The sequence below is a fragment of the Embiotoca jacksoni genome, unplaced genomic scaffold, assembly GCF_022577435.1.
Source record: "Embiotoca jacksoni isolate LCO1_2020_lvr unplaced genomic scaffold, fEmbJac1.0.p SCAF_5, whole genome shotgun sequence".
NCBI classification, from domain to species: domain Eukaryota; kingdom Metazoa; phylum Chordata; class Actinopteri; family Embiotocidae; genus Embiotoca; species Embiotoca jacksoni.
This window is the reverse complement of record NW_027185403.1, coordinates 8,549,459-8,576,328: the sequence shown is the minus strand read 5'-3', so window position 1 is coordinate 8,576,328 and position 26,870 is coordinate 8,549,459. Positions and strand designations below refer to the sequence as shown.

At 39.8% G+C, this 26,870-nt stretch overlaps 1 protein-coding gene across 2 annotated transcripts in view; it reads right to left on the bottom strand.

Annotated features, from left to right (window-relative positions):
* Nucleotides 1-151: 151 nt before the first annotated feature.
* Nucleotides 152-26,870, bottom strand: part of pcdh11 (protocadherin 11) — a 128,072-nt gene continuing 101,353 nt past the window's right edge. For both annotated transcript variants that reach the window (XM_069171903.1, XM_069171904.1), the window contains one exon: nt 152-4,630. In XM_069171903.1, the coding sequence (XP_069028004.1) occupies nt 4,167-4,630 (464 nt within the window). In that variant the 3' untranslated portion in view covers nt 152-4,166. The remainder of the gene's footprint in view (nt 4,631-26,870) is intronic.

The following is a 26,870-nucleotide window of genomic DNA, read 5'->3' as shown; positions in this document are numbered from 1 at the left end:
TGGGTCTTCTATCATTAGCTTTTAATTGTCATAATGGGAATACGGTGACAGTGTGCTCTCACGTCACATCTGTCACTGATACAACAAAAAAGCTCTCCAAAAAACCTAATCAAACAGTAATTTACAGAGAAAGACAAGCATGATCGATGCGTTCTTTGAGGACTCAATATTTAATGGCTCAAGTAAAATTCAATGACAAGAAAAATCATTTCACCATATGGAAGGTCATTTTTTTCATTTTTTTCATAGATTTAAATGGGATATCTTACAAAGGCATGACAACACAGACTGTAAAGCTTTAACTGACCAATACAGATTTGCTGGCAAGCATCAAAGCCTTCTCTCAAAGCAAACTTGACCTGACTCACTGATGACTAATTTACAAGCATATATTTAGGTCTTATATCATATTTTGATGTAGTTTTTTGTACAAGATACATTTGTGTACATAAAATACTCTGGCAAGGTGCATGCCAGTATACACACATACATAAACACACACACACGCATACGTGCAAGGGGACACACACACACTCTTGCTCACACACATACAGGAGGACCTATAAACACATTCAAACATACTCTCATCAATATTATGCATATGTACCCATTTACATTACAACAGAGATTGTCATCTCATCACTTCTTTTGTTTTCCCTTTTTCCTTTTTATGAACATTGTGAATTCCAGTATTTAGTCTGTAGCCTTTAGTCTTTACTGTATGTGTCTTTCCAGTTTTTAACCATTACTACTAGTTATTAGGGGTACTGCTATGTACAGTTTAAAATCCAGTTTACCTGACAGTATAGATATTGGATATTTGTGTGTGTGTAGAGGCATAAGTGGTACGCACACTTCACAAGGTTTGAATGTGTACTCTGCGTAACATTACTTTTGTTCCATAAGACAGAAAAACAGCGTAAACACCAATACTGACACTGATTCTAACGATGGATGCATGAACCACGTAGTCACTTGAATGCCTCGTGGAAGTCCAAACAGTTCATGCAAATAATGACACGGGTTGACATGGTTATCATGACACACATTTTGAGTAGAAAATATCTGAAAATAAAAAGGAATCTCCAGTTGTATGTATAGTATCTTATCCATTTCTATCATTAGGGCAGAGGGAATTAGAACAATATGAAAATAAGGGTGAGAGCAGAATCATGCAAAGTGAAAACCTGTGACCACTCAACATTTAGTCTTTTTCACTGTATGCTTTTTTTTTTTTTTTTAAAGATGAAAACTTTTGATACAGAGAGCGTATTTAATCAGAGAAACCTTATCTAAAAATAATAGTATTAATAATGGACATTCATATGGTATGCTCCTTGTTTTAAAAAATAAATAAATAAAACACCACTACTTTTATTCTGAAAGGACATATGGTAAAACAAAATGGACCCAAGTATAAAATTTAAAAAAAAGGAAAGAAATGAAAAGCTCATATTAGTATCAAAAGCAATATCCTACTGGTGTACATTCATGCAGTTATTATACTATTCCCTCTAGAAGTTGTCTTTCAATTAATGCAGCTGCTGAAACATTACAGTACATAGGAGTTATGTAGGCAGAGTAAGTTAAAACACAGTGAGGGTTACAAATAGGTAATATTGTGCTTACTGTACACGTGTGATTGGATAGAGTAATTTTAATACTCACATTTTTATTTCAGTGTGACAGTGTATTATGCCATACTTATTCCATAGATACACTCTCCCTTCATTTTACGGTTTTCTGTGTCAGATTTTTACACCCTCCACCAGCAGACAATGTCTATACTTATCGTGGTTAAAGAATAGGAAAGCTTCTTAAAAAACCTGATTGTTATTTTACATTTTTAGTTTCACTGGAAACCTTCAACCAAGAATTTGTTTCCCCTACTTATTCACATAAGTGCAGACAGAGACTGAAAAGGCTTGAGGATTTCGAGGCAACTTTTTGATGACATAATATCAGTCAAGTGTTGGATCTGTGTTTGGCAGAGTGATACATTTCCAATTTTCCATGACATCCTGATGTATGTTCCCTTTGATATGTGCTCCTTTTGATTAAAAATGTATTGTACGTACCATCTTTGTGATGCATGCCTGTCCTAACAAGGAAATAAGATGAAAAGTGATAGTGGGGAAAAAAAGTATTAGTAAATGAGTTGAAATTGGATTTCCAAACAGGGACATTTTCATCAATGGATGTTTATAGGAGGGTTTATTTAAGTTGCCTGTTTTGAATTATATTCATTTTCATAATTGACTGAGGTGAAATTGAATTGCTCCTTTCCTCGTCCTTGACACTCTGTTCCTTTAAGTGATCATTTCACTGAGTCTCAGATAAATCCTCTTTGTAATGATAAGAGTCCTGATCTGAGAGAATAGGTGTGGCAGCAAAGAGCATACAAACACGATTTGCCTTGCGCCTTCCCTTGAGAAAACCATGTTGCATTATAGATTTAGGCCTGTCCCCAATTTGCAAGATGGTACGAGAAAATGAATCGCATGAATCATATACCTGATGATGTGGACACCTGGCTTGGATGTTACTGGAAAGAAAAATGGATATCAGCAAAGTCACTTATTTCTGTAGCAATAGATTATACTGCACCCAATCTGTTATAGCAGCAAGTTAGTCCGAAGTAGTTATTATCATCAGTACAATTTATACAGCCCGGCAGTGATGCAGGGTGTTTATGGAACCATGTGAGGGACAGCCTGCAGGGAATGCCTTTCAAATAGCGCCAATGTTTGTTCTTATGTTAACTTCAAAAATAGCATTAACATCAATAATTCAGTTGGACTCAGGGCCTGAAAGAAACTTTTGCACCCTGGCCGATTATTCCAGTGTCAACACCTAGTAAAAACTGATAGTAGAAACTTTGCAGCCTATCTTAGCTGTATGAAAGCACATGATAGTAATTAATGATAGGGACATAGGTGTCAATAATATGGGAATAGAGGAAAAGTATAAAGCTGCTATTTTTGAGCTGAGCTTTGTCACCTTTTCACTGTCCCTGTACGTGCAGAGCATGTTGCCGGGTAGAGAAACCTCCTAACCACAATAAGGGTCGCTACTGAGATCACACATCAAAGTAATTAGACTGAGAATTTCATAATTGGCTCCAAAGCTGTTATGTGAATGTTTCTGAGCAGCAAAATGTGAGAAATAGAAACAAAGGGAAGAAAACAAAGGCTACATTTCCAAAATCGCATCTGTCTGCACCCTTTCAAGGCTAAGCTACTGAGATAATGCTAGGAGTGAACATTTTCTTAATGGAGTTGGCAGAGATGGAGCAATCGCCATATGGTATACATCATGGGTACGCATTTGTGTGTGCACAATGTTTTTTTTTGTTTGTTTTTTTTTCTTTTCTCTGTGTTTTTATTTTGTGTACTGATCCATGGTGAAAATGTAAAATGCAAAAGATGAAGATGCAGTGCTGTCTACCATTGGCCTAGTTATGCTTTGTAGACATTTTCTTTTCTTTTCTTTTTTTTTTCTTTTTTTTATCCTTCTGCAGTCCCCTGACCAAAATAGACTTCTGAAACACGTTCAGGCATACAAAAGAAACATCTTCCCACCACCAAAAGAGTTTGTGTAACGTGTTATACAGAGCAATACTTCACTACAACTTGAACAGAAATGCCATCCACCCAGAGCTCATAATTAACATTTAGCCCAATTTAGCTCACTCAACACAAAGTACTGCATTTGCATTTGCATTTGCGCGAGGAAAATGATCTTTTTAGGATACAGATCCACTAAGCTGGGCCCAGGGAGCTTAACGTGGAAAGTGCCCTCTCTTATCACTAAGCAAACATCACCAGACTGAAAGCAAAATTCTCTTTTTTTTTTTTTTTTCTGTGACGGATCTACTTTGGTATAGAACTACCTTTTATTTATCATAAATGGGTCCGCTATGCCAAGCCTTACATTTCCTTACAAATGCTGAAGCTGTCAGATTAATTCCATGTGATTTTTTTTCTGAATAGCATCATCACGATCTAATCCATTGTCAGATGTCTTCATTAGTAAAACTGAGCTTGAGTTGGTCATAGTTATTCAAATTATGCATACCTCCACACGTACGCATACATACTAGTCATAAAGTCGTCTATGGATGGAGTCACATGTATGTCAGGCCAATGAAGAGGTGTCTTTTGCTATTACAACTGGTGCTCGTGTAAGAAAGAGCTGCTGCCCCCGCCAGTGGGCGTCTGCTGCCCGGGAGAAGAGAAGCTCGCCAGGGGGATGACCTTAACGGGGTCCTCCTTCTTACTACTGCAGTGTCTATCCAGGGTGTTGTAGAACTGCGGCCGGTTGATCCCTTTGTCCAGTTCATCTTTTTTGGGCACAGACCTGCCCAGGGTATGGCGGCCATCCATGACCCCCATGCTGCCCATGTTAGCTTTTACTCCCCGGGCACAGCTCTGCTGGAAGCCAAAAGAGGTGAGGGTGGCGGTGATGCCGGCGGTGGTAGGGGTGGAGGTGGGGCTGTTGCTACCAGGACCCTGGAACTGGGCCAGGGCTGGGGGCATCCAGCAGCTGTCGGAGTGGCCCAGTATTAGACACTCCTGGGTACAGGTCTCAGAGGCCTCAGCCAAGGCTTTCTGCAGGTTTACCTCGATGGCTGTAAAAAGAACAGAGAAAAAAAGAGAAAGAAAACAACAGAGTTAATACAACAGGTCAGAACATAGAGAAAGTGCAGCTGGAATGCAGTGATTTTTTCCGGGGTGACGGAAAAGCCTGGAATGAACTCATGAATCATAATGCAAACAGAAGAAAGTTGTCGTCTTATCAGTGGTTGACCCACAAAATGTCAGCCTTTTAGTGAAATGAAAGTCAGTGATAAATGTTTCATTTCATCTTGTAATGAGAAAAACACCAGCAGAGCATTTAATTTCCATTGGTATTCCCATGACTCTGTCTGTTTACCTACAATATGCAATGAATTCCCTGTAGCTTAATTAGAGTTGGAAAAAATATGTCTTGCTGTTTGTGTCTCGGATTGGCTTTACTGTATTAAATATTTAATGAACGTCTTAACAAAGCATTGTTTATTTTAATCGCTGTCAATGTGACACCGTCAAACCGTTTGATCTTTCAGAAACTCAAAATCTAGTCATATAAGAAAATTCATACACAGCGAGTGCTGGAAAAAACAGCGTATTGTCCCAGGATCTTGTGAGCATTCTTAGCATAATAAGTACAATATTACCTATTGTGCCAGAATTTTGGTTGCAGACGTGGGAGGGAAGAAAGAGGGGGAAAAAAAGAAGGCGAGTGGGCAAGGCCAAGCACTCAAACTATCTTATCTCATTATCTCGGCACTGACATCACATGTGGAATGAGTCTGGGATGAGGCCTCAGCATTGAGCCTCAGCAATAAAGCTTGTCATGCCAGATAATTAGAATGTAAAACAGTATGCACCAAGGCAACCCGCAGCCCGCAGTGTTATGTTTCCTAGGCCATGCAAAAGAAAGAGGGGTCCTCATTCAAACATCACATTGCTCCTCTAGGCCTCAGCTTCAAGCTGTCATGTAGAAATTATTTAGCGTATTTGCATAAGTAAGAATGCTATAAATAATTAAGTAACCTTAGACCCTGGTACACTGGAACGACTCTTTTCTTCACACACAGCTCTGCGTGCTCGGTGTACTTCTCTTCCACAAAAAAAAAATCTGCAAATCTTCCCACTACCCTGTTTATTTGTTCTATATCAACAAAATGAAAATTAATACTCTGATTGTGTTATGGTAGCGATACCAGTCCAGCCTCACCAAACTACGTAGATTAGTGCACAACGGCTCAGTGAACATCCTTTTTTTGCCCCGAATCTCTGTGCTACCTTGGATTGAATATCACAGCGTCAACTTTAATTACGAGAGCAGTGTCTGAAAATGAATCGCCTGGTATAAATTGCGAGGATATATTTGGAGTGCTCACGTGAAGTCAAATCTGTCCTCTCCATATTGAACTGGAGCTGTGGAGCAGGAGTGTATAAATCCCCTGGGCGGTAAATGTGTCACCTTTCAGAGGGTCACTAACTTCATTAAGGCAAAAATGGATGCTGCTTTCTCATTCTCTGAGCTGGCACAATAGGGCCGAGCCAAGTCTCGGTCGCGCCCGGACTCAATCTCTCTCCAAGTGTTTTCTGCTGTTGATGCGATAGCTTTTCGGGGTGCTGATGTTTTTGATGAGTTAATGCAATTAGCACCCAGACACAGAGACCAATGTCTCTTGTGTTTGTGGGATTTTGTCCTTCTTCCTTAAAGTTCATTGATTCATACAGCTGGAGGTGAAGCTGTCTTTAACATCGGCTGCTTTACAAATGACAGGTTATCTGTGGCATTGCGACTCTACACAGCTTGAACACGTAGCACTTCTATGTCAACAGCTTTCAATACCTACAAATTTTGCATGAGATATTTTCCAACCAGCCTCTCCAAAAGACACGGGGCTGTACTATTTTCAATTCCGGTGGGATAATTTGGAAAGGCGGTGGCGGGTTTGGGAGGGTGGGAGCACGGCGTGAGTGATGTCGCTGACAGCTCGTGCTGCTTTCGTCAGCTAGAGGTGTGCTGCAGCCTGCTTGTGATGCCGCTGTCTTTTGTATTCAGGGGAAACAACTGTACCCCACGGAGCTTTCGCTAGAAATCACACATCACTGACGCCACAGATCCCCTGATGCCGCGAACATTCTTTTCTGCGTTCCCTTCAAGGAAATTTGAATGGCAGACAAGTGGGGATAATGGCAAACAATGGGGTGTAATAGACAGCACGAGCAAGATCAGACTTACTGTTCTCATCTGAGATGATTCATCTTTTCTGAGATGTAGTGATGTGGTTGAAAAATAACTCTGATACCTGTTTAGTTGCTTTGTAGAGTCAACTGAACATCTAATAAAAGTTCAACTGCAATCGCCTCAAATAACTGCCTGCTGCTGACTGAGAAAATTAAATAACGTTTGGTTCATGTTCTGAGTCAAAAGAGCCTGCGAGCTAATTTGACTGCTTTCGTCATTCGGTAATCTGTTATCCGTGGTCTTGTCGTGTATTTCCAGACGCTGTATCACAGTTCTAGGTTTTCTAGTTGATCTTATGGCCATGCACAAGGTCAATACCAGCGGTGGCCTACAGCAATCTTGTTCTGCAACATCAACACATCTTTTGGCCAGCCACAGCCGCATCCACCTTCAGCTGACCTTACATTCATGCGGTCAAACATTACAGCATGTATAAACTTTGACCATGTGTAAGAGAGAGGTATGAGAATGCTGGGTGGCATGCAAAAGCATTACCCAGAAAGCTTTTTACCCCCCAAAAAAATCAAACAAATTACAGCTTGAAATTTGTTTGGCCACGAGGCTGGTTTTACAGTGCAAATGGGGCTCTGTGATGGAAGTACTTGAAGTCTTTTAATTTAGAAATTTAATGTGGCTGGACAGAAGAACCGGAATGCCTTTTAATATTTTTTCATTTAAGTCAATTGAAAAATTTCCCCTTGCAGGATCAATAAAGTCCATCTGTCTGTCAGCCCGTCTGTCAGCCCGTCTGTCTGTCTGTCTGTCTGTCTCTGTCTATCTCCCTCTCTCTCTCTCTCTCTCTCTCTCTCTCTCTCTCTCTCTCTTAAATGCCCAGGTCTTCACAACATACTGAGATATGTATATATACTTTTTTGTTGAGGCAGTTTTTCTGTTTGTGGTTGTTGTAGGCAAGGAAAAAGATCGGCACCAATATCACATCAACACCATTCAATCTATTGTAGTCCAGTAAGTGGGGATGGGTACCAAACGACAATGCTTTTACGGCACTGACCGAATTGCCTCAGTACTATCTACTTTGGAAAAATGCCTTGTTATTTGGTACCACATTTTGTTAAATGGGCTACATCCGACAAACTCAGAACTTTTGCTACGTTTACGCCAGAGTATTTCTCATCAGTGTCAGTGCGCCACAGCATTCACTAATTGTAGTCTCTATTTGGGAGGCCCGCCCAGGTTGATAAAGTCACTCAGTTTCAACTTAGGTTGGTAAATTTGACATTAGAATATCTATTTGCACTCTTTACAAACTCCTTTTTGGCCCTCACCTGTCTGAGTTGCTTGACCCTTATCTGCACGGCTGGCTCACTAGCGCCTTCTGTTACCATTTGGGGAACATCAGTAAATTGGAGCATCTTGTGATAGCGTCCATGTGAGCCGTTTTGAGGACATCTTTTAATTGTAGCCACAGAAAAAAACCTGGGTTACACTCCATGAAAATTCAAGATTTGTAATGTGTAATGTAAAATACGTTTTTTTTCTAAAATGGATTTCCTAAGATTGATATCATAAAAAAGTATGGTTCAAGAACTGTTATCAAAATCATGGTATCAGCACTGATATCAAGACATTTTGAATGAAAACCAGCCCTATGTAACGTAAAAGTTAAATACAAGTTTTTTGGAGCTTGATAAAACATCCTTTAAAAATAGCAAGTCTATTGTGTTGGATTGGATTATAGCACACAGTTGTTCACTTTATTTAGTCCGGCCTCTGTTCAAACACATTTTGTAATGTTCAGGACAGCTGGCATGCAGGTCATACACTGATAGTGATGACCTTTTAGGTATACCTTTAGTAATGAACCATCTCATAGAACAAATCCATGTTCAGATTTAAAGCACTTCACCCCCATGCAGTGGTAAATTTAAGATTAGGCCTATGCTGGTGACATTTGCTGTGTGTACGGCCAATTCTGTTCTGGTATTAAAATACCTTATAATGCCGAAATAATGAGCAGTAATTGAATTTTTGGGACCCATGCTGCTGCTTGCTAATGGAGAGGTTATTGTACACAGTATGCCGCATGAAGATAATTGGTTACATTTCGGCATCTAATGTCGTAACGATTTAATGTATCCATTGGAAACAGTGCATGCCTCAGTCTCATGAGGTTGTTCATGTGCTACTTTACTAACTAGACAACTGCAATGTTGGCATTTTGTGCCTACATATGATCTCCATTAGGTCTCAGTTTTTTCTTTTTCCGTGATGGCCTTGAAATCCGCTAATGCAGATACACGTTGTGACTGGCAGAAGCACACACACACGCACGCACGCACGCACGCACGCACGCACGCACGCACACACACACACACACACACACACACACACACACACACACACACACACACACACACGCAGCTATGATGCATATTAGCCAGCTTATTGGGGCTTCTCAGTACAATAGTACGAGATATTTAACATGACAGTTGATGGTATTTACTGACAGAGCTTGTTACATCTTGATGAGCTTCACATTAAGGTCTGCACACATATCACGATTCAACTCATTATTTCAGCATGCACAAACTCATTATTGCTAATTAAAAGGATAATTGCATGCATCTAGGACATTAAATTCTTCGAACAGCCATCAGGAAGGTGGAGGCCTCTGACTCATCCTACAGTGTTAATTGGTGAAGTCTTTTTTTCTTGCCTGAAACTTGCACGCCTCTCTGCATCAAACTCGTGCATTGTCACAGGATCACATCCTGCGCACTACCTCCGTGTGAGCATGCATGGTCATAGCCATAATGAAATTATCTTGTATATTTTGTTGTAATCTATGTGTCACATCTGCCAGCATCGACATTTTAAATGGTCTATTTTGTAAATCCAGCCCATCTGTATGAATTTATTGTTAATATTTTTGAAACATGGGCTTTCACTGTGCAACATAGCTGTTTTTATGCACTGCAATGACTACAGAGGGCATTTTTTCCTACTCGCATAGCATACACAAAATGTGAAACATTCATACATGTGCCACAATGTAAGTGTTTAGCAAATAAGCCTTTCACCACCCAAAGCAATCTCACTCAGCACTCTGGCCCTCTCAGTGTCAGTTAATGTGGGATCAACAGGTTTAATAGTGGCAGAAAAAGCAAGAGGCTTATAAAATGGAACGCTTGCCTTTCATCAAGAGTTGTGGAACCGTCCTGGAGTAATAGCGGTAATGCAACTATTAAATGTGCAAAAATATTATTATTGTTATCACATTATGTGTTCTTGTGTGATATGGAGGCAATGAGAAAGAGAAGGAAAGGGAAAAAAAAAGACATGAGTACACAAGCACGTGTCTTGTCTCTGGTGGGAGACCAAAAGACAGTAATACAAGAATATGAGAGATTCTTTCAAATAAATAGAATCTCAGTAGAAATAATTGGGTTTGTAATTACCCAGACTTTATCACTTCACTCGGCCTTATGCCCACTCCAAACGTACAATCTGGATAAGCAAATGGATGGTCATTAATAATAATAGCGCTCTTAAAACCCCTTGGTGATGCACTGAAAAGGAGAGATGACATTACTTTCATCACAGCTCTGGCAATCATCATTTTGAAGGAGACAAACGTCTCACTTTTAGAATTACAAATACAAGGCAGCCCACTTACATGCTTGATGCATCTCACCACCCTCCCTGCTTTCTCGCGGATTGTATTTATGATGCACACTTGTGACTGATTCATAGTTTTGATGATGTGTACTCATATATGAACTCATGTTGTATTCAAGATGCTACAAACTCAGAAGAGACTGGTTTCTGAAGGAATGAGGATTATACGGCACATTTACAAATCCTGAATATATATTACTTTAATAAGGAAATAAGGATATGCAAGCTCTTAGATAAGGTCTCCGACTTCTCTGGAGAAAGCTTGTATCTATGGCAATCAGTCTGAAAACGAACATTTCGCTGCATGGCAGGCTCCAATGCTATTTGGTTTTCTCTACTTGTATCAGGAGGAGGTACAGCATAATCCCTGGTGAAGGCAGTAAGAGCTGTCATTGTCACTGCGGCCAAGGGCACGGAGGAGGAAGTAAATATTCCATTGTAGCAATAAAAACTTGGCGTGCGCTTTGGAAGGCAGATCAGCTATGACACAGAGGTCAGCGGTGTTGTGTTGGAGGATGACGTGTGTTAAGATCTATAAGAAGATGTGCTGAGGTAAACAGCTTGTCAAGGCCTCTTTTAAATGGTATTTAAACAAGGTTTTATCGTAGGATGTGTAATAGAGCAATAGAAAAATCTCTATGACCTGTATTCATCTGCTGATCATTCTCATCAGTGGCAATAAGGTCAAAGACCTGCATACCGATGAATGGTAATGAGTTATAAGGGCGCAGTGGATTTGTCCGTTGAAACATAAATTGCAGAGCAGTTCTGTCTAGCAGTGATACAAAGCCAGATATAAGAAATGGGGGAGCTGTTGCTTTTTTACTTCTTAGAACAAATAGCACTGGATGTAATGAATGACCTTTTTTTAAGCAAGACAATGTGACGCAGATAAGAAGGGAGCAAGGTTGTCCATATATACTCTAGACTAATTACTTTTGATGCATTTACCGAGACGCTGCTGACAACGGCGAGTCTCTGAGCCACGTACGTATTTATCAGCACTTGCGGGACCTATACAGTTCCTCGCCTGTAATCCATCTAGCCTTGTCTTCTCTCGACCCCTTTTGCTTTCCAAGTGTTTGACCCATTGTAACGGAAAGTAATTGCAGGCAGAAAACAACATCTAATGATTACTTTATCTGGGAGTCTGAGAGAGAGTGAAAAGTCACAGACAGGTACTTTCAACAAAAGGAGGAGGCCTTTTTGTTCCCGACACACAATTTCAGACAACAAAGAATATTATTGACTTGGCAGAGATTAGAACACCAAAACAAATAACAAAGCACAGAGAGAGGACAAAGTGCACAAAGGGAGAAAGGATCTCTCGAACAACCATGTGCCAAACCCTTGCTTCTTTCTTTTTGTTGCCATTGATTAAAAGTATGTTGTAGGTTGAAGCACCCATTTCGCCATTGAGAATATACAAGACACCAAATGTAGACTTAATTCAATGTAAATTCCTTTATCTGCACATCACCTGTGTCAAGGGTAGAACAAAAACACCTCAAATTTTGATTTAACCCCAACATAAAATGTTTACAAAAAGCCCCCCCAAAAAACGACTCCAACAAGCACCATTGTGTGATTTCCATCAACAGAGAGCACAGTTGGGAGGGTAGAAACACAGAAACAGTTTTCTTACACTCGACTTTTTGTGTGTGACATTGGTTGATTACATCTCCTTCATTATGTCTGGACCACTATTGGGCCTCCCCACCCGAGGAGGAGGATGCCGGTGTCACCATCAACACAATCAGGCCTGGCCAAATACCCAGCATGGGCCAGATAGATGAGAGGTGCAAACACCATAACAATCTGCAATCAGCGCTCATCACCACAATGACACACAGAGGAGGAGGCACACAGTTTCTATGGGGGGTAGAAACACAATCATGTCGGTCCAACCGCCGTACAGCCCCCCACCCCCCCACCTCACACACACACACACACTGATTCTCCCAGTTTACAAATCTTATACAAGGCAAGAAATGAATTCTCTGTTTTTGTAAATCTGTACTTGTGCAGGCGCTGAATGATACTGCAGATATACTGTACAGGTGTGCTGTTACTGACAAGGAAGCAATACATAAATGTATATTTATTAGACAAAAAAAAAAAATTGGAATCCATCTTAAAATTCATTGCACATAGATGAATGTCTTAATATTTCCATAGGGGTGTAGATAATGTGAGGTCTGTGAAACGAAAATAACAAAGCGCAGAATGAAAAGAAAATATTTTAGAAGGATTAAGACAGAAAGGAAAACTGGCTGATTAAGTGGGACCTGACAAAGCAGTCTGATGTTTGCAAGAAGATTGGATTATTCCAGCAGGAATACTATCTAAACAATCATGATTTTTAGGAAATGACTTTGATCTAAAAATGTAAATGTCACTTGTAACACTCTTGGCTTTCCTTTTAAAATCAAAGTAGACGCTGATTTGAAGCATAAGCAAGTCCTCAAAGAATTAAACCTGTTGCTTTAGGAGCCAGTAACCGCTGGATATTTTCAGAAAATGGCTAATAAAAAACAAAATGAGGCCCCCGTTTCGCATGGTGGAAAAGAGACTGGAGAGACGAACTGTAGAGCAGGGGAACGTGCTACATCCCCGTGTCATGTAACAAGCAAATTCATCACACTGACCCATTGCCCCCAATTATTATGGAAAACAAGAATGAATCAAATTAACATTGAAGAAGCTCTTGGATCTGCCGGCCTGCCCGTATAGCCGACGGATACAGCAGGAGGAAAAGAGAGGGTAATAAACAAGGTGCCAGTGTATATGCTATATATCTTGCAGTCATTGATGATTAGCTCTGTTTTCCCTTAGCCATACATTACTGTTATTGCCTCCATGGCCAGGCAGATAGGAAGTGGATACAAAGGCATCGTGAAGCCCATCTTTCAACTGATAACTGGCAGGCTGAAAACAACTCAGCACCAGCGGCAGCATGATTTCAGAGCAGGGTGAAAATTGTAATCTCTTATATGACAGTGCTGAGAGGAGGACCTTATGTACAGGTTTTGTTGTGTTTTTCTAGGATGTTGGTTTATTGTACAGCGAGGTATTTCCAAGTGAAAATCATTCAGTGCGGTCACAGAAAAGGAGTCTCTCTTCAGATGTCAACAGCTCAAGTCCGGGTGTTTTGTCCTACTAGGCAATCCTGAAAATGTGTAATCTGTATGAGGTGTCAGTATCAGAGGCAGACACTCACGCTATCCCTTTTTCTCCTTCCTTTTCTTTCCCCGACTTCAAAATATTTTGCAGACAGCTTAGGCATGAATGCAGAGTCTATACGGTATTAGTCACAGTCATTAGTGATGAGCAAAGTTACATTTGCAATATCAATGTGTTGTGTAGCATGGTAAAGGTTTTAATATGAGGGGCAGACTCTCTCCACATCCCCCTGAGCATGTACACTTTAAAGGTTTTCCTTTTCCAAAGCGCCATAGACCCTCCTCCGGGGACAACTATTAATTTTTCACTGAAACCTCCCCTGAATAATGAATTCTGTCCTATTTATACGCTGTGATAAGTCCACTGAATGTCTAAAAAGGGGTTATCGTGAAAGGGGTAAGGCTTTCAGAGAAAGACCTGTTCCTGCTTAACATGTTTAATTCATCCGCATCGCCATGTTCTCGAAAGCAGAAAAAAAAAGTCATATAATGTATCACCGGCAAACATGAAAGCAGACACAAGCAGCACATTCAATAAATCACAGCTTTACTTTTACTGTTTTGATGTTGACTGTCACAATCCTCCACCCAAACACCAGTCGCTGAAAGTTCAGATATATGCTTTTTACTCCTCCAGGCCCCGGCTGACAGATACACTCGCACTAAAATCACGGAGGTACTCAGTGGCTTGTGTTAATGTCTGTCACTACGCACTTTATTTGGGGTGTGTTGAGTGCAGACATTGTCAACTAAAAATCACATCAGAGAGAGCGACAGATACAGATAGACTCATGGAGGGAGAGAGACTGAGAGTGGGTAAAATGGGGGTGGGGGGTGTGTGGGGGGGGGGGGGGGGCGTAAAGTTAAGCCCATAAATAATGCAATAAAAAAACAGATCATACTTCAAAATCTGCAGAAAAAAAAAAAGCATCAGGTAGAAGTGACAAACATTTCTGATACTTAAGATACTTTGATACCTAAAATAACTGTTGCTCTCGTGACTTCATTACTCCAGGATAGAAAATGCCTCATTTCGCTGTTGTTTGTATCGGCACTCTAAATGAACCAAACTATTCATTACAGTTTCCCTGTCAGACCAAATAATCTTCATGCTGTCTCATCATAAAAGCTCTGTCTCTCCCACAAACACCATTAACTGGCATTGCAGACAGTATCACGCATTGTTGTGGCATTGTAACACATGGTAAAGATGTGTGGTGATATTCAACATTATGTCAGTGCAAATACAATTGTTTCTATGGCTGGTTATTGAACTTTGATACTTTTGTGTCATCAACTGAACTGCTTCGATACTATCAAACACGTTTTAAATGTTTTTCCAGAACATGCGACCCACCCAGTTCGATGAAACAAACCAGTTTCAACTTAAATAAATCTTACATTGGAACGCCTTATTTCATAATTTTGAAAAAAATAATTTTGGCCACACGCTTGGAGGCTTCTCTGTGACCAGCCGGCTACCTAGCATCTACCAATAGACAGCATGTGAGCTAGTTAGGGGCCATCTTAAAATTTTTGCTGAAACAAAAAAACAACCCGACCCCACAAACACACCAACACTTCAAACCGCATGAAAATGAAATATTTGTACCATAATGTAATTTCCTTTTTGATTTCATGGAAAAATGAATTTTTAAAAATTAAACGAGTTTAAGAATGAAAGAAAAAGTATTGTTTAGGAAGCACTATTGAAGTCAAGGTGTCAGCACCAATATAGACGATTTTTGAGCAACACCCAGCACTAATTATAATTAGTTTTTGGTTACATTCTGTTCAGTTATATGCTGAGGAATTGCATTCACATTTGAATTACTGATCATAGTAATGGCCGTGCCTACTTCCTAAAAATAATTTGTCTTAGTCTTGCTAATTATATATTTGTTTCAGTTAAGTGTCATTGTTTTTTATTTGATCTAAATATAATGTTTTCATCACAAGACAATCAAACCAGTTGGTCTTGGAAACTCATTTCTGCTTTCATTTATTTGGTGGCAAATCTAGCAACTCCTCTTTGGCTTTTAAAAAGAATTTCTTTTAAAATACAAAGGGCAAAAGCAGAAAGTAGGTTCGCTGATTGTGTTCTGCCTGTGATGATGAAGAGAATACTCCAGTGGTTAAAACTGTCCACAGAGAAGGAGACAGTGAAAATAGACACAACTACTTTGCACTATAGAGACTGCATGCAACCCATTGACCTCAATGTCTTTTATACTGTTTAGCCCACAGCGCTAACTATCAGATATTAACATCCCGCGTCTTTGATTTTGCGCGGCTGTCATGCCCTGAGGACATGTGTACATGTATTTTGTCCTGCGGTGACAGCCTCTCTGTGTCAGTTGTTTGGTCGCTCTCTAGCACGACAAACACCCGCAAAGAGGCAATGGTGGTCTTTGTATGTCGCATTTCTTCTGCGTGGCATTTAGTGTCTGGTCTGTTGTTGACATGTCTTAGCCGAGCCGGGGGATTTCATGGAGAGACAGAAAGTTAGCAAAAAAATAAATAAAATAAAGTCCTGGATGTCACGGGCATGTCCGGGTGTTTGTAGAATTGCGGGAGAAAATTGCCAGGGCTTCCTGGCTCATAACTACCACCACTCCTGCTACGATGACATCACTACAGCCAATTTCATCCTGCACTTTATTTTAAGCTACCGTGTCTCTGTGTGTGTGTGTGTGTGTGTGCATGTGTGTGTGCGCGTGTGCACGTCCTCTGTGCGTGCGTGTGTGTGTGTGTGTGAGTGAAACAGAAACAGGCTCTCTCTATGTAATTCAGTGTGTGAAAGCACCAATACCCATCTCTATGATAATTTCCTATTCACCATGAGCAAAGACAGCAACACTGATACAATTCATTTCCCCTTTATTGACTGGTGCGGAAATGTGGGGCCCGGCAGAAGTGACTTCTGAAGTCTTTCGGGGGTGAAGGTTGGTGGAGTTTCTTTTACGGGTGGTAGGAGAAACCCACTCGTACAGGGTAGATCGTTTTGGGACCCTCGCATCCATGATGGTGTATTTTCCAGACACAACAGGTTTAGTGTCCATGAACATTTAGCGGCTTCTTCAGTTTTGCATGAGATTCAATTCCAAAAAGACATGTGCCTTTTTTTTTTTAGAAAAAAAATAATTGTCCAGTCATCTCTATAAACCTCTGGCAAAGTTTCAGTATCATTTATACTGTTTGCATTCCTTGTTTGACTTCCGTGTGTGTGACATCCTGAGTCAAGTCCAGTCAATCACAGTGACATTCAATTCACTAGAATTGATGACTTGCCATTTTTTATCTCGGGCCCGATGTCCTTTTTATTTTTCTTCATCCCTGACTCTTCCGAGCTCCACCCTGACATTGCTAATTATTTCAAACTATCAGGTGGACAGTATCAATTTTCAATTAAATATCATCCTCTCCACTGACCTTGGGGTGGAAAACAAGGTTTCTCTCTCAGCCCTGAATAGTTCCTCTGGCAGTTATGGGTGGCATTTAAGATTTAAACTCAATTTGAGCCTGACTTCAGTGAATACACAGCGAGACAGAAGTGTGGTCTGTATATGTATTCTAGTAACACACTTATGTGATAATTGAGAGGGGCCCAATTAAAGCTTCAAGGCATAACCGGCTACTCCAACACACCCCAGGGTAGCTAGGAAGGACAGATTTATTAACCATATGCTGCTAATTTAGCTTGTCTGTGGGTTATGAATCTTAATGTACCGATGTTAAGATGACATATTAGGTGATGGTGCGTAGACAATTTTTTGCTCACAGTATCAACAAGAGGGTAAATATAGCTGTAGACTGATCACTGTAGATGCATACAATTTATAACAACGGATCAAAATAATATGTTCTGCAAAAACATGTTCTGTAGACTGCGCTGCTAGAAAAAAAACCCCCAAAAAACAGAGATCACATGTATGTAAGAAAAACAATTACGTGATATTGACAGCCAGTGCAATCAAAGGCTCCCCTGCCAGACTCAATGAGGTGCCAATCAACTGAGTGTCTCTGCCTCACATTGCTGCCGCTGCTGCTGCCTTTCATTTCAGTGTCAGAGGAGATTCTACCGTAGTGAATCATCAGTCAATAGCTCAGAGCTGATGGTTAATGCTGATTGATGACATTCAGCCCCCCCCCCACACCCAGCATGCCCACCACCCTCTCTCAACAGTAGCTCCCATCTACAATAAACAGTGATCATACACACTAAAATCAGGAGAGATTATTATTATTATTGTTATTATAATCATTATTATTGTTACTGTTATTATTATTTCTTGTTGTTATTATTATTTGTTTTAGAGTCAGAGTCTTGTTTACATCCAAAAACAAAAAACTAGCTTTAAAGCCTCTGTCACCGTGTTTTGATGGCTTTATTGTTCCCCTTCGCAAGAAACTGGTTGTTCATCAAATGGTACAAAAGGTCGTCCATGATTGATTTAAGCCATAATTAAAATGATTATCAAAATAAGTGATGAAGCACCACAAGGTTTTTCCTCATTGTCCCATGAAATAACGTGTACAAGAGTGTCATTCAAAGAATGGCATTAGCCAACACAATGTGCAGGCACTGACAAACAACTTAGTGCATGCATGTAATTAAAATGATTCCATCAAACTTGACATTTCTATCATCACAATACTCTGCCTAGCCTCTTCCCTTCCCTTCACCTTTGGTGACTTGCTCATGAGCAGAATAATAGAACAAGATCTTCCCCCTCGGCCAAGAAAAAGATCATTTCCGTGGAAATATCGTAATGTGAATTTATGTGAAACATGACAATAGTAACCTGAAATAGGCACTTTCTAACCCAGAAATGTCAAGCAGGAGGAGGAAAATTGCAACAAAACATAGGTATAATATTGAATTGGCAAGGAGTGTGAGCCATAGAAAGAAAATAAAGTGGTTCTCTCACCCTCCTTCTGGCTTTGTCTCTACTCTCTCTGTCTCTATGTCTAGTTACTCTTTGCTTTCATTTTGCTGTTGTCTTTCTATTTTTCTAGACTTCACTCTCATCTTGAGACAATTTCAGGTATTCTGTGTTATTAAATGCATGCGTTGGATCAGGGAACGTCCTCCGCTGGTTGTCCATAATACAAGGAAAAGGCATTAGGTGATACAGTTTAAGAATGTGAACATAATGTTGGACATCATCCGATATCATCCTGACACTTAGAGTCATACTGTAGCTCTCAGTCAACATGTAGAAGTCAGACCCAAGGAAGGCTTCGTGTTAACATATCCATCTCTTTGACAAGTATAATACTAATACTAATTTACTAATTTGCAAGCATGTGACCCGAGTCATTTCTATTCATAATTCATTCTGGACATTTAATCAGACTTCATAACTCACCTTGAATAAAAAAAAAAAAACACTGTGCTGTTGTTCAAGAGGCCGTAAAGCAAACTGTATGCACTGCTGTAACAAATTCAACAGTGTGTTCAGTGCTTTGAGACAGCGAAGAATGTGTCTGGCTCCCATCCCCTTCATTTCAATTGCTCTATAGGTCTTTAAAGAGCAAGGTGGGACAATTACCATTTAAAGTGGTTAATGTGCCCCAGCTGGTATTTACTTCCATTTTCATCTGAAATATTATTCATTGTCATTATTAAACATGTTGAGAGCACTTCCCGGAGTTTGCTGGCTATATTGTAGCTACATCTTAGCCTCAAGTGGTGATAAACAGACTGAAAGCTGCCAAACCCAAGTGGCAAGAGGGGAATAATCATTAAGAAACAGCTTTCTTGAAACACTTACCCTGTCAAAAACAATTATCAAGAATTGAAATGCTATAAGGAACAAATCACAATGATATTCCATTTGTGACACCCGCTCCCTTTCTACTTCTCATCCAGTCTGCACTTCACAGTAAACACAACAAAGAATTGTAAACTCTACTGGCAGAAAAAGAAAGGGTATTAATTTTTCAACCTGGAAACTGTAAACTGAAAATACCTGTGAAGTGGATAAATCTGTCTGGGGGAGACATGTATTTTCCCCCTTCCTTGTGTCAACACAACTTCTTTTGAGGTGTGCAGCGATGTCTGTATGGACCTGATAAGTCTCTTATTCTCAGCAAAGAGTAATTTGCAAAATGCAGACGGCTGTACACAGACTCTTCACATTGTTAATTAAATCATTCTGCCTTTGATGTTTTCTCAGGTTTTAATGGGAAAATAACAAAATTAAATAGGATGCTGTCTTCCCTCCTCATGAAAAGAATGATCCATGGATGCTACATCAATTATTGGAGCTGAAATACTATAAATAAATTAAATTAACCGTAAATAAAACTGCATGACTTCCTGCTGAAAGCAAAGTATTGTTTTTCTTTCAATCTGTCAAGACACTGGCATTTGAAGAGACAGGGATATGTTCTTCGCATTCATTTGTACCTCATACCTGTTGCCAAACTATTATGAACCCTATGATCAGGCAGCAACCATGTGTGTGTACAAATGAATTCTTGTCTATTCTTGAAAACCTATTATTTAAAATCTATGCAAGACAAGCAACAAGCAGATTTTTGTTTTTAGTCTTCGCAAGTTTGAACGTAGCCCTGCGATGGACTGGCGATCTGTCCAGGAGCTGGGATAGGCTCCAGCCCCCCTGTGACCCTATTCAGGATAAAGCGGGCATAGATAATGGATGGATGGAAGTTTGAACGTAATCCATCTTTTCCCTGAGACATTTTAGATCTATCAATATTACAAAATTCACATTTACTCGCTGATGTATGTAAGATGTTTGGAGCCCGGTGATTGTGATTATATTTATCAGATTACAGCTTTCACACACCCATTCCCCTCCCCCCTCCTCCTACAACCTGTCTCTTAATTTGATCAATACAGATGAGTTTCTCTCCATAATAAAATCCACACTCAATCAAAGGTTTGTCAGTGGAAAGGTCAAGCAATAAAAAGAGACTTTGTGTCAGGAAAAAAAAGAGACACTGTGTAATTAAATTTACTCAAAAAGAGGCAGCTAAGCAACACTCCTGCTGAAAAAGTACGATCCAGTATATTTTGTTTAGTCAATAACTTCCTGGGCCACAAATATGCTGGGAGTATTACATGATGACCTTTGCACTAATCAATCCACGAACACTTTGGGTCTAAAGAGTAAAGTCTACAAATCAGGCGGGGAGAGTGTGTTTTCTAAGTAGGGTCAAGCTGATAACAGAAAACTGCCCCTCAGGTGTTAATGGCAGGCTGATCATCTGAATAGTTAGTGTTTTGGTTATTGTTCCAACCTCTAATTACTTCCAAGGCTAGTCTTTGAAAAGGTAAATATGAGCTGGGCCAAACTGTACATCTCGCTTTAACGGTTCAATGTATAATTTATTTGTTCTAATTTGCAAAATGTCACCAATAAGAAGTTCAAAAAAATTTCGAAAGAAAAAAAGATCTCGCTTTTATTGTTTCCTCTACAATGTGCCTCATTATCATGGCAGTTATAAAATAAGAAATTAAATGACACACTTATATCAGCAAATACTCCTAAAACATGCAACATGTGGCAAAATTAATCAAAAGTTGAATGTCATGAACAGATAAGACACGTCAATATTTACTTTTATATCTAATCCTGTACATGCACCAAAATTAGTAAATCAGATTAAAGATGAGTGAATCAGAAATATCAAGCAAATTACATCATGTTGTAGTATGATGTCCTCAAGTCTTTGCTATAATCCACCAGTAGAGGGCATATAGTCTCCTTCTGTGTCTCCATTCAATGTCTTGCTGTAACTTAAAGTTACTTAAGACTTCTGTAATGCTGCTGCTAAGCCTACTGATGTGCTGTATGGTCAGAGGTACCTCTACAGGGCTCTGTGTTGCAGAATGATACGAGTAATACATCCACTCTACTACATACTGTGCTGTAGCAGCGCACAAGGGGAAGCAACAGACACACATAAACCCCACCATCACAAAATGTGCAGTGGCTGTCTCCACTTGACAGTATGCTGATTTTTTTTTTTCTTGAATAGCCACAAAAGGAAAAAGAGCAGAAATTACTAGACATATTGTGTCAATTATGGGATAATTTAGGTGCATATCACATGCACCGAGTAACAGCCTTAATCAGCCTTACACTAACAAAGAAGTTCAATAGCGCAGGTGCTGCAGCTGAGGTTGGATTATTTCAAGATATCTTGTAAGATTACGAAGGTGTGAGGCACCTGCTTAAATGATAGGTCCTGCTTCTCGTCTAGCCACATATGTCCAAAGGCAACTTGACAGCTTGGCCCCACAGACAGGCCCAAGATTAATGATTTGTGACAGCTTCAACGAGCCAGGATATGAACAGTCATCCTGCAGCCATTACATAAGTAGAAACAGCTGTTGTTTCGGCAGAGGCTTTGATTTCTTACTGTAGCTGCTCCTTTAGTGGAAGCGTGGCAGGAGAGGGGACCCCCTGTCACATACAAATAGGCTGAACAATATTGTGGAGGCAGTAGGTTTTGCAGAGAGCAAGCAGGGAGGCTGCAGCACTTTCAACAGACCGGAACAATGAAACGCTCTAATGTCCACTCTTCCTTGCACCCCTTAAATATTGAGACATCAATGAAAACAACAAACTGTCGTCATGTAGTCTATATTGATGGCTTCGAAGGATCCTGCCAGTGCCTGTTGTGTGATTATAACAGCTTGAATTATGTTTGGCGGTAATTCTGCTGCTCAGACTATGTTGTGATTAGCATGGGCATGAATGGAGCTAGATTAAACCCAGTTGGAGAATATAGTGAAGGAACCGCAATTAGACACAACATTATTCCCTTTCTATTTGATTCTGAGAACATTGCCTTGTTCTGCCACAATAGGATTTAGATAGTCCCATTGTGATGACAGCCTATTTTCAAACCTAGTGGATGTATAGAACATGACGAACCACTTTGTTTCACCAGGACAAAAGACAGTCTCGGGCTTGGCATGTGCTTTCTGACACCGTCTGCTTGCTATTTCGAAGTCTTTTCTTTCTAGATCACCCTAAAGAGCTACACAGAGGAGCTTCGAATGGATGAAAACAGTTTGGAGATTGCTTTGTATTGAAGGTACAAATGCCAGGTTGAATCCTTTTTGAATGACCATCGAATTTAGGTTGTTACATCATCACTCTTTTGTTGTGCGCTTTCATGCAGTTTTGTGATTCGGAAAAAGAAAATACTGTTCATAATCTTCATTCAACAAATTGCAATCGTTATGTCCGTACATTATAATGTACTATACTACCAAGGCTAAATACATGTTTTCAGGGAAAAGCTACACATCCCTAAAACAATTAGCCCCCAGCCACCAGTTGTACAATTCTGCATCACATTTGCAAGATGTCATAGTCTGAGTTTTCATGTCTGCATGCGCTGTCCTTGTTTAGGATTCAGCAGATGGAACCATGGGATGGAGGTTATCAGCCATCCCATTCCCCTCTGGACTGTAATTCGTTGTCGACAATGTGCTATGGACCCTAAAGGCCTACCATCTGCTTAGTTTCACTCCTTCCAAAGGTGAGAAATTTCAAACTCCCACCTGGTTGATATTCTGGCCCAGCATGCCACCTAGTCACCAGTGACAATTGCATATTGTGCAAAAAAACCCCATTGTATTTACACTGTATGCAATCAAGTTATTCTGAAATATCAATAACTAAAATACAATTAACTTGGCAAAGTAGCCATTGAAATTGAAGACAGGGTAGTCTTAAAGAGCAGTGTTTTAAGGATTACAACACAGAACATTTCCACTCAACTCAAATACAGAAAGAAACTATAAATTGAGCTATTGATCTACCCCCATTAAAACTGATATCTCAAAGTATTTTTTGATCTTTACCACTGATCAGAAAATAATGTGTATGAGGTGGATTTTTTTTCTTTAAATCATAGGTGTTCAGTTATTGTATCCTGTGGTCAAATTTAAAACTTTAGTGCTTGTGTGATATTAGGTACTGCAGAACCTTCACTTCAGCTCAACTTCAGCAAGTTTAAAGTTACCAGGATTTTAATAAACCAGCACATTTATATGCTTTGCCAATGAAACGTTCACAGAGGAAAATTATTTTATTTAAAATCTCTTCTGTACAAGTCTAACATTTTATGTTTGAAGGTGCTGAGCACAGCACAACTTAAATTAGGCAGGTGGTGGTCTCACAGTCGCCCGCGGGGGAAAGGAGTTTTTCAGGGCTGAAACACATGTCACGTTGCTTACGAATCATCACTGTGTTGAGAGATTGCATTTTGACAGGCAAGCCATCCCTTAATCCTTGGTCAAATCCGTTTGCCCAGTCGATGTGACCAAATTTGTTTTCTTTGTCTGCCTTTGCGGGAGCACAGTTAGAGGTGGGCAGTGAGATTTACACACAGTTTTATAATCTGATCAGTCTGGAATAAGTTGAATCTCATACACTCTGTTATGTTTCATTTAATTTTGTTGTTTTTCTTGGTTTTAAAAAATGTATGGTGTGATCAGTGTAGAGATGAAGATAGTTCATATTTTCTAAATTTGAGCTGGGAACTTTATTATATATTACTTTAATAAAAAAGAAGAAGCTAAAAACACTTTAGGAATATGTAGATATTACAGCAGTTTATTCAGACTCAGTTTCTGCATAAAAATGTTGTTATCCTGATATTCAAAGATATTCCTGGAATCTGTAAAGTATGGGAAAAGGAAATGCAATACATTTGAATGTTCTGCCCAAAATTTAAAGTTAAGAAATGAGCACTTCTGTGGCTTTTATAATCTCATATCTTTTGAGTAAACTTTTGAACTTAATCAGCTTAAGCTGATCTGAAACATGTAGAAAACAGAGGTGACTTCACAGATACTCCGTGTCCCATGGGTCTCTTTATACTTAAATATTGAGCTCTTATCCCAAGCTTCCTGCATAACACTCCATACATCATCAAATTGATCTAGTGAGGAAGATTTAAGCCTCAGCTCGGAGACAGAAATCTCGTTCCAAGGTCGGGTAGTGGGAGGCAAAGGTCATGGGTCACCTGTCTCCTCACACCTGCCCTTGATGTATCCCCAGTATAAGTCCCCGAGGACCTGAGAGATTCCTATTCTGCTGATGAGTTAAACCTGCTTGAGCCATAGAAATCCACAGGATTTCTATCGGCCTTGTCTGCTGCTGTGTCGGACAGCAATCGTACCGCTCACCTACATCAATCAATATCCACATAACATGGGCACAGCATGTTGCTGCTGATGTAGCCAATGCAAGACGTCCAAAGTTTGTTCAGCAAACCAAAGTTCATCTTGCAGAAAACTCAAAGCAATTCATCATGAGATGGATTATTCCAAGAGACTTTGACTCTGCATGGACACATGCATTCCTCAGGAGGCATAATCTCATTACACTAAATCACTCATTTCCTTGATGCATAGATAGAGGGAGTGCTGAACCCTGTTGCCATACGGTATGATTCAAGTTTGCTAAGTATAGCGCATGCAGACCATAGAAGTTGTGGACAGAAGGTATCCCCCTGGGCGCTCACAGAAAATGCTACATATGAAATGGAGCGGCAAACTTTCCCTTTTTTGAAATGGGGCATTATGTATGCATGTGAGGATGTTTGTTAAAAACCCTTGTCTGCTGTCAGGCTTCGCCTCCCTTCCTCTAAGCTCGGAGAGGGAAACGTAAGCTGTTTACAAATACAGTATGACAGGTTGGATACTGCTAACTTAAGTTTTCATGTCAAAACCTGTCAGTGACATTTAACAAGAAGAAAAAGCACGACAGGCCTGAAATGCTCCGAGAAGAAAAGACCTAACAAGCTGACGTGGATGAAAATAGCACTTAACCTGGGATTCATAAAGGACCTTTGTTCAGAATACACAGAGCTTAATTCTATATGATATGCTGTGGTCTGATATGTATTCATTCTTGTTTTAAGTATAATCTTAATTACTCAAGTGGAAAATCAAATCACTTTAGTGCATGACAATGATTAACGTTTTGAACAATAACCTTTTCTTCGCGCGTGTGGGCCGGCTGTGCTTGTGTGTTATACTCTCGGTGTCCCGCTGTAATTCAGTGCTACAAATACGACTGTTTCTTTAGTTTCGTTTATGTTGCTTGTCCACCTATAGCAGAATGTATACAGGAAAAATATTGAGTTTGGTGAGAAAAGCTTTGGGCTGTTTTGAGTTCAACTGGGAATAGAATTTTTTCAAGGGCAGTGTGCAATCATGGAGCTGTGTTACTCCCTATGATTGCCAGACCACTGGCAAAATACACACACACACATGTACGGCACGGTTGTGTGAAAATGTGACTTCACAACATCAACAAAATATTCAGAGAGAAGATCAGAGTGAGGAGACATCAGACACCCAAGTCCAGGTGATATTACCATTTTTGCGCATCAATCTGCCCTTTTCTACGGCCCAGCAGTTGTGCCCCTTGCACTATGGATTAGCCAAGTCTGTTGTCACGGCAACATGATGGCTCTATAGAAACAAAAATTAAGAGGCTTTTACAGCTCCAACAACTTCTCAATGCAATACTGTAGCAAAACAGGTCACTGTGCAGGCAAACAAAGAGCAACTGGAGAAAGGAGACAGAAAAAGGACTCGGTGTGCAGTTTCAAACTAAGAAAGAAGGACTCCAGCTGTACTTATTTCTGAGAATTGAAATAGATAGATATAACTGCGACATAAAATATGGCATACTGTGAATATGATTGTTCAGGTAAAGCCTTTATTCACATTACGGACTTTTTTTTCTGTGGGAAAGAGAGGTCATCGTTTGATAAAAAGGAGCACGGGTGTCCTTTAGTCCACTACATTCTGTCTCTCCCATACAGGCAAAGCCACCAAAGCTCTATTCATCATTTACGCTCTATGGTAGAATGATTTGTGTTCATAGGTAAGCACAGACACGGCTGCATTTGTCAATACTAAAGAACACTGAACTAATATCTCAACAATCATTTACAATTTCTGCCTGAAAGACATCAAACTACATTCCATTTTTCATTTGCGTTATCTGAACTTAATACTCAGTTTGTTCAGTTGTGGTCGTCAGATTAATTTCTTTTAAGTTACCATTTTTCTGATTTTTAATTTTCAAAACTTTGTGATTTGTGTGTATGTGTGTGTGTATATTTTGCTTTGCCCGTAGTGCTTTGGGGGCTTTAATAATGAAAGGGAAACAACTTCAAAGAGGTTAACTCATCAGCTTTGGATAATAATGAAACAATGAGATAGCACATCAT